Source organism: Sebastes umbrosus, chromosome 12 (assembly GCF_015220745.1).
Source record: "Sebastes umbrosus isolate fSebUmb1 chromosome 12, fSebUmb1.pri, whole genome shotgun sequence".
NCBI classification, from domain to species: Eukaryota; Metazoa; Chordata; class Actinopteri; order Perciformes; family Sebastidae; genus Sebastes; species Sebastes umbrosus.
In genome coordinates this window covers 23,680,364-23,689,197 of record NC_051280.1, presented here as the reverse complement: position 1 = coordinate 23,689,197, position 8,834 = coordinate 23,680,364, and the positions used below count along the sequence as shown (strand labels likewise).

The window sequence follows — 8,834 nt, the reverse complement described above, 5'->3', positions numbered from 1 at the left end:
TCATTGTTTTCTGTTGTTAATTGATTTCCAATAATAAATATATTACATACATTTGCATAAAACAAGCATATTTGTCCACTCCCATGTTGATATGAGTATTAAATACTTGACAAATCTCACTTTAAGGTACATTTTGAACAGATAAGAAATGTGTGATTAATTTGCAATTTATTTCATTGACTGGATTTTGTGCATGTGCAAATAAATAAATAAATATATACAATGGAAGATATTTTCAGGTGTCTGAGCCTAACAGAGCTTTAGAACTACAACTCCCACAATTCCCCCTTCCTCAAACACCCCACTGCGCATGCGCCCCTCCGGCTGGGCCATTATTTTGTCCTCCTCAAAGCTTCAAATGAACAACAGGCTAAGCGTTCCTTTGAAATGAATTAAATATTAATAGACGGAAAGGAGCAGTTCGTCTTCTTGTGTTCATCACCGCCGACATAGATGAAGTGTGTCGCTCAGTAGCTGGTTGTCTCGTTGTCCGGGGCTCTTCAAGTCCTCCGTTTGAGACTCGGGAGGCCGAAAACAGAGCGCGGAGTGACAGCCCCGTTACAGCCAGCAGACTGGGTGTTTATCTGGCTGGCTAGCCTCCTAGCTAGCTTTCCTAGACAGCTAGAAGAGGTGGAGGGAGAAAACCCCTGAAAGGACCATTTGATAACCTGGGAAAGAGAGAGCTGTGGCTGTCCCTGTCCGGTCCAGCCTGCTGAGGGGATGGCACACCTTCGAGACATGCAGAACCAGGTACACATCATCTCTACACCCAACTGTCACCTCCCTTCTTCTTCTTGTCCAAGACAAGGAGAACCCCCATGACTGTCAGGCTTTCCATGAATACATGGGTGGTGGGGTCTAAGCCAACAATATATATATATATACACACATATGTATTCTTAATATCCTTGACATAGTCAGCATAATACCTTCCTATTCATGTTATTACTTGGACTCTAGATCTGTGTGCCAGTATGTAATTCAGGATGAAAGTACAGTTGTTTTCTTATAATAGCAGAAAATTAGTGTTGATATTGGTGATTTGGAGGAGAGGAGGAACTTATAATTTAGTCATTACATTTCAAATGTTTTAAAGGTCCCATATTGTAAAAAAAAAGTGAGATTTTCATGTCTTTTATATTATAAAGCAGGTGTCAATGCTTTATAAATACTGTTAAAGTGACTATTTGTAACTTTCAGAAATGCTTGTTAACAGCGACACCTGTGGCTGTTAAGTCAACGAAAGTCAGCGTCAGGCTCGCGCTTGTGCTCGCTCTAAATAGACATGAACGAGCATCGCTCAACACAGTGAAACACGTCAGCTAAAACCACAATATCACCTGCTTGTTAGTAATGTTAGCTGACCAGACGAAGGTCTCTCCATGAACCACTGCTGATCCTAGTGTTGGCTTTTCCTGCTTCAGCCTCCGGGGTTGAAGCAGGAAGAGAAACGTTATTGTCTCCCGACTGCGCCCGCAGGGAGACACCGGCACCCGGTCGGAGACGACAACGTTTCTCGTTGCGGAGCCCCGTCACTTCACAAGACACGGGAAACCTCTGGTGGTCTGGAGGAGTTGCAGCATTTATTTTACTGCATAAACGTCCACTGTACTTTCACTAGATATTCTCAGAGCTACTAACTCTTCTGCGGTGTGTAGTGAGTGCGCGTTCACGTGTAGAGGTGGAGCGAGACAGCGAGAACGTGCGCGGTGTGTGACTGAAGGCAAGCAGGCAGCGGAGCAGACTCCGACCACACGCGAGCGCGCATAGGCGAGCGCGCATAGGCGAACGCGCATAGGCGAGCGCGCATGAGATCCCGACCCGGTAGATTTATACGTGTGAAAAGTTACAAACAGTCCCTTTAAACTATCAAAACGCTCAATATATACGGAGAAATACACACAGCCTGTATTCAGAAATTGTGCGTTTGAAACAAGCCGTTAGGATTTCTGTCCATTTGTGATGTCACAAATATACAATATTTAGACCATTACACGTTTTTTAAACATAAACATTCTGAATGTGTCCCAGTTTATTTCCTGTTGCAGTGTATGTGAATAACATCAGCTGACAGGAAGTAAACATGGACCCAAACTTTTGCCTAGCCTACTGTATACACACAAATATATGAATAAGTTGTCACATACTGTAGATATTAAAAGGTCCCATATCGTGCTCATTTTCAGGTTCATACTTGTATTTTTATGTTTCTACTAGAACATGTTTACATGCTGTAATGTTAAAAAAAAACTTTATTTTCCTCATACTGTCTGCCTGAATAAACCTGTATTTACCCTCCTCCGTTTTAGTGCATTTCAACGGAATTGCAACGGAATTGCGTTGCTAGGCAACAGTTTAGGTCCATGTTTACTTCCTGTCAGCTGATGTCATTTACATACACTAAAACAGGAAATAAACTGGGACACATTTAGAATGTTTATGTTTAAAACCGTGTAACCATTTACGTATTGTATATTTGTGACATCACAAATGGACAGAAATCCTAACGGCTTGTTTCAAACGCGCAATTTCTGAATACGAGCTGTGTGTATTTCTCCGTATATTGAGCGTTTTGATAGTTTAACAGTATTTATACCGCACTTAAACCTGCTTTATAATATAAAAGACATGAAAATCGCACTTTTTACAATATGGGACCTTTTAAATAATTTGAAATGTAATGACTAAATTTTAAGTTCCTCCTCTCCTCCAAATCATCAATATCATCACTAATTTTCTGCTATTATAACAAAAACAACTGAACTTTCATCTTGAATTACATACTGGCACACAGATCTAGAGTCCAAGTAATAACATGAATAGATATGAATATTATTGACACAGATAAGAAAGGTTAATGATCATCTTTCTATCTCAGCAGTGCACAAATAACATTATTATATAGGCCAACAGATAGGTGTAACTCCTCCTGTCCCATCTGATTAACCTTTTATACAAGAGCGTTATGTGTTATTTGCTCTTGTGGTGTTCAAGTGCTCGGCAAGACACACACACACTCCTATACACACATATGTCTCTACAGTCATCATGACACACAATGCTTTCTTTGCCGTCCCTGGACCAGAATACCCGGTTGGACCCCGAGGAGTACTTCACCAAGCAGGAGCGGATTGGGAAGGGATCCTTCGGAGAGGTCTACAAAGGCATCAACAACCGCACGAAGGAGGTGGTGGCGATAAAAATTATAGACCTAGAGGAGGCGGAGGACGAGATCGAAGACATTCAACAGGAGATCACAGTGCTGAGCCAGTGTGATAGCCCTTTTGTTACCAAGTATTATGGATCATACCTGAAGGTGAGATGATGACGCGAATAACGAGGCGATACATATATACACAGATTATTTCCAGTTATCAGCATGAAGATGCTTAGAGACACGCAGTATTTTTTAAATATTTTTTTCCTCTCAGTCGACCAAGCTGTGGATTATCATGGAGTATTTAGGTGGAGGATCTGCTCTGGATCTGGTAAGGAGACATATTTTTATACAGCTTACAAAGTGCAAAACTTGACTTGTTCTTGTCTCTCTCTCTCTTCCAACTTCCACATTTTTCTGATGTATTTGTTCCTCCTCCTAGCTCCGTCCAGGGCCTCTTGAAGAGACTTACATTGCTACTATACTGAGGGAAATACTGAAGGGGCTGGAGTATCTGCACTCTGAAAGGAAGATCCACAGAGACATCAAAGGTAATAAAAGTCCCTCGTTTTCCATTTAGCATCTTCATATTATTTCACTGTGTTATCCTGGCACAAAACATCATAATTCAGAGCTAATTTTGCAGCTTTTAACTGTCTTGATGTGACGAGGGAGCTGCCAGGTAACAACACGTATATCCAGTCTCAACCAGATGCTGCACCGAATAAGTCCACACACTGAAATATGCTACCAAGCTGCATTATTGTATTAACACCATCTGTGAGCTTGAAATCTCACAACATACTGTAGGTGTTAAATTTATATCTGCGTGTGTGTGTGTCTGGAGCTAAATGTCTCATCTCTGCAGCTGATGTTGTGTTCTTACATTTTGGGAATTATTAGAGTAAATAAATGACACCAAGATAATGGTCTGTTTCCATTATGTTATTTATGTCCTGATGACGGAAGCTGCTTGTGTTCGCCACAATGAAACTGGGGAAGAGGCTGCAAAATGTTGTTTGTCCTTCCATCTGTACTGCACAATATCCCAAAAGCTTAGATTTTGATAAAACGTCTTCAGGGAATAATTCTTGTTCTGGCATTTCAAAAACTACGCTCGATCGGCCTAAAAAAGGTGCTACAACACTTCTTCTTTACTCATGATTATCTCAAAATGAGACCATCATTCGTGCTGGATAAACTTGTTTTCAGCATTACTTGTTCTTGGGTTTTTTTTTTTAACCGTCTTTCTCCTTCTGTCTCTTTCTCCCAGCTGCCAATGTGCTCTTGTCGGAGCAGGGCGAGGTGAAGCTGGCAGATTTCGGGGTGGCCGGACAGCTGACAGACACCCAGATTAAGAGGAACACGTTCGTCGGCACGCCTTTCTGGATGGCTCCGGAGGTCATCAAACAGTCCGCCTACGACTTCAAGGTGAGGCCAGAGTCTGTGGACCGGACAGGAGAGACACCCTGTGTTACTGCTTCTTTGAGTGAACGCTGTCTTTAGGTTTGTTTGCTTGTTTTTTTTTTCCCTCTCTCACTTTTGGGTGAAAAGATGTTTCACGTTAGAACTTTGAGCCCATAAAGAGATTTGTTATTGGTGGAGGCACAGATAGGTAGACACTACATGACATTTTCAGCATGGGAAGAATTATCATTTTAGTTAAGGAATTATATTTTTCCAGTGTCTGTATGTGAAGTTACCATATTTACACATTTCACTCCCCCCCCCTCAGGCTGATATTTGGTCCCTGGGAATCACTGCCATTGAGTTGGCTAAAGGGGAACCTCCCAACTCTGACCTCCACCCCATGAGGGTCCTTTTCCTCATCCCGAAGAACACTCCACCCACACTTGAAGGACCTTACAGCAAGCCCTTCAAAGAGTTTGTGGAGGCCTGTCTAAATAAAGACCCTCGTTTTGTAAGTAACACACCTGCATTGTAGCAGAACTGAAATGGGTCCGACATGCTTGTTTGTGGATAAATAAGGGATAATCTGGGAAATAATTCCAGATTGGCAGATCATTTATCCTAGCAAATATGTTTTTGATTGGATTAGCAAGCCTTGTCCTTAATAGGAATTAATTTGTGCTGTGCTTTCTCAAATATTCAATCCAAATCACATTCTTGTTATGCACCAAAGATATGTTAAATCTAAGTAATGCGACGGTGGACTCGTTACTGAAGCTTCTTCTAGTATGTTATAGCTAGACAACTGATCCTAACTGTGTGAGCTCCAGAGTCACTGAATGTTTTCTACTATGTCTACACAGAGGCCAACAGCCAAAGAGCTCCTAAAGCACAAGTTCATCACGCGCTACACCAAGAAGACGGCCTATCTGACGGAGCTGATCGACCGCTACCGCCGCTGGAAGTCGGAGGGGCACGGGGAGGAATCCAGCTCCGATGACTCGGATATGTGAGTCACAACAACACACAGTCATACACTTGAGGATTTACATTTCCCAAAGGGTCTATGAATCACAGCCGTGTTGTTGAATTACTGACGTATTAGAGAATTTCAGGATGATTTACTAGAATAAGTAGTATCAGTAATGAACCTATATGTGTTGCGTATTTTAATATTTCTCTCAACTGTACAAGCTTGTGACAAGTACCAGGACTGAGCGTGTGGGCAGCTAACTCCACGTATATCGTTTTTTAAATTGTACTGCAGTAGGGATGACGTATTTTTGTAGAACAACCAGGAAGTTAGCATCACCCTGTGTTCCCGAGACAAAAAGCCAATGAGATTTTTCCATTGGGTTTTGGATTTTTGCAGAAAATAAACTCTATGGCAAACAAACATATATGATATTTACACGTTTTGTTCAGCAAGATGATCTCCACAAATGAACACCACTTTTCTGATTTTTGAATGCTATCGCCGGAAGTAAAAAGCTAACGTTAGGCTATGAACAAACTAATCCCACGGTCTCATGAAAGCGGGTATACACAACGAGGCCGTAAAGGCGGATGAGTCGGCGCGATGACGTCTCGTAGTCCGTTTATAAGACCTATAAAAGCTTCAACGTTCACGAGTGGAGTATTTACCGACATATTTTATGTCGTAGAACACAATGTTAAAATCTCTTAAGCTTGTGTTAAGTACTGACCTTATTTCAGACATCTAACTTAAAACCCATTCAAAAAAACCACTGACTTCCAGACGAGGGAACCGGAAGTGCTAAAAATAATAACTCATTCCCGGGTTTTAGGACTCATTCCTGTATCACTCTATGGAAACATTTTCTCTGAATGTTCTAAAATCAGGTTAAAATGAATTCATTCAATGAGAGTCGGGTCACATTGGTGTTTTTAAAAACCTCTTTCCTTCATTCTTCTCTCTCCATCCGTCCTTCAGGGATGCTGATGGCGATGTGGATACGTGTCCCATGTGGACCTTCCCCACAGTCAGACCCAACTCTATGAACAAGTTACAGAAAGGCTACACGCACACAGATTCAGACGTAAGACACACACAAACACACACACACACACACACACAGAGTACAATCTTTGTTTTGTTTTTTCCTAACACTTTTTTTCCTTCTTTCCAGTCAGGAGATTTGGTGAAAAGGCAACCCAAGTCACAATGCTTGTCTGCTTTGGTAACACCCATCTTCAGAGAGGTAGGCCCAACTGCAGGCGACTTTGAGCACAGTACAACAAGAGCAGGCCTTAATCTAAAGTAGTTAATCCTCTCTAAAAAAAAAGTGGCTTTTTTTAAACACATCCTCAATTTGGAACAGAAACTTGCTGACTGTTGTTGGACGAAGTTAAACAAGGTGTAATTTTAAACACCAGTGTAAGCCCTCCTTAGTGATGGTATGTGTACATAGCGCTGGCCTGAGGTTGCTCATAATAACTGCACTGGATCACCAAAAGCCCTTTTAGAAAATAGGCAGAAGATTTCTACCTGGTTTATTAATTGCATAGATAACGATACAAGTCTGGGTTGCAAAAGTGATATTATCTGCACTAGTGTTGTCAAAAATATACAGCTGCAACTAACAATTATTTTTTTCATTGTCGATTAATATGTTGATTATTTTCTCAATTAATCAATTAGTTGTTTTGTCTAGAAAATGTCAGAAAATGTCGATTAGTGTTTCCCAAAGCCCAAGACGACGTCCTCAAATGTTTTGTTTTGTCCACAACTCAAAGATATTCAGTTTACTGTCATAGAGGAAACAGAAAATATTCACATTTAACAAGCTAGATTCAGAGAATTTTACTTTTTTATATATATAAAAAAAAAATACTCAAACAGATTAATCGATTATAAAAATAGTTGGCGATAAATTTAATAATTGACAATTGATTGATTAATTGTTAAAGCCCTACAAAAATATAGAAGTATCGATACAGAATATTTGAAACGGTACTATACTCAGTTTGCGAAGTATCGAAATACACGGGTACCAGCTGCACGTTCTGCTCTCTCTTCTCTCCGACAACGAGTTGACACACACATACTGCAATGAGAGGTCAATGATTTATTGTTCAATAAAAATCTAATATTTTATGCTCTCAATGTTGTAAATTTTTCCCTGTGGTATCGGAAATCAATATTTTTCCAGGTACAAACATATCAAATTCTTTCTGTTTGATTTTTCTCTACCTCCAGTTGAAGGAGAAGCGGCGGGCGAGTGGCGGGGGCGTAGGAGCCATCGAGGAGCTGGAAAACGCCTTCAACCTGGCCGAGGAGTCCTGTCCGGGCATCTCCGACCGCCTCGTCACACACATGATGGAAAGAGTGTGCAGGTGATATACCAAACCAGTATAACCACAGGGTGCGGCGGAAAACATTCATTTATTTAAATAAATCCATTTCATGTCGTTCTTTTCCAGGTTTTCTTTAAACGGTAACACCACCCCGTCTTCGCGGTGAAACCCCAGCTGGATGTAACTTAACCCCCTGCTCCCTTTTCTGTCTCCCAGACCCACCCAACGCCTCAGACAAGGACCACAGAAGACCACCCTCTTCCAACCCCACCCCTCTCCTCGTATCTTTGCACCCTTCCCAGTCCTGTCCCCCAAGAGATCTTTTAATTAGTTATAATTAAATATTTTTACAGTTTTTCTTTAAGAGCGGAGAGTATTTAAAACAAAAAAGCCATGACATTTAGAGCGTTGTGTATACCTGTTAGATTGAGAAGAAAAAAACTATAATAAAGTCTATGGAAAAAGTCCCGTTGTTTGGTGTTACTCTGCTTGGTGCTCACATACAGACATTACATCTGTTCAGCCTCATAGACTAAACATATAGATTGAATACGCATCAACACTTCCTCCCACTGTTCAGAAGTGAAGTCAATATATCCCGGATACGTGAGCTGCCATCTTGAGATTTTGACGTCATCTGGAGCCAGAGTCTGCGCAGTAGTAATCGGGTGGTGGAGCCGCCGCAGCATCAAGGTCCCGCCCACCCCCCTTGCACGAACCAATCGCAAGCCGAGCACGGCTACAGCTTGTCAGCGAGAGAGAATCACAGCTGCCAATCATGACGTCGCACCGCCTTTTTATAGCATCAAATAACTAATTAAAAACCAAACTTGTCAGAAAAACAAACACATGAACATACATCAGCGTGATCAGAACTACCTAAAATGACAGAAACTGTCTTTGAGAAAAAATTATTCAACGTGTATTTCAACTTTTTAGTTTGGTCCAT

General features: G+C 41.2%; 1 protein-coding gene across 2 annotated transcripts; it reads left to right on the top strand.

The window, feature by feature from the left end:
- The first annotated feature begins 301 nt into the window (after positions 1 to 301).
- stk25b (serine/threonine kinase 25b) lies at positions 302 to 8,350 on the top strand. Of its 2 annotated transcripts, none has more exons than XM_037786533.1 (11): positions 302 to 750; positions 3,086 to 3,316; positions 3,432 to 3,488; positions 3,600 to 3,708; positions 4,431 to 4,588; positions 4,893 to 5,078; positions 5,431 to 5,576; positions 6,522 to 6,627; positions 6,718 to 6,789; positions 7,788 to 7,924; positions 8,102 to 8,350. In XM_037786533.1, the coding sequence occupies exons 1-11, from the start codon at positions 721 to 723 to the stop codon at positions 8,214 to 8,216; spliced, it is 1,347 nt and encodes a 448-aa protein (XP_037642461.1). In that variant the 5' UTR covers positions 302 to 720; the 3' UTR covers positions 8,217 to 8,350. The 2 variants fall into 2 exon arrangements, with proteins under 2 accessions (XP_037642461.1, XP_037642462.1); XM_037786534.1 differs by having other exon boundaries at positions 303 to 750; positions 8,012 to 8,350.
- Positions 8,351 to 8,834: the final 484 nt, after the last annotated feature.

Excerpts from the sequence above, each read along its gene's own strand:
- stk25b (XM_037786533.1), top strand. The coding sequence starts at position 721 with ATGGCACACCTTCGAGACATGCAGAACCAG. Across the intron at positions 751-3,085 it reads TTCGAGACATGCAGAACCAG|AATACCCGGTTGGACCCCGA; the intron begins GTACACATCATC and ends TCCCTGGACCAG. Across the intron at positions 6,628-6,717 it reads ACACGCACACAGATTCAGAC|TCAGGAGATTTGGTGAAAAG; the intron begins GTAAGACACACA and ends CCTTCTTTCCAG.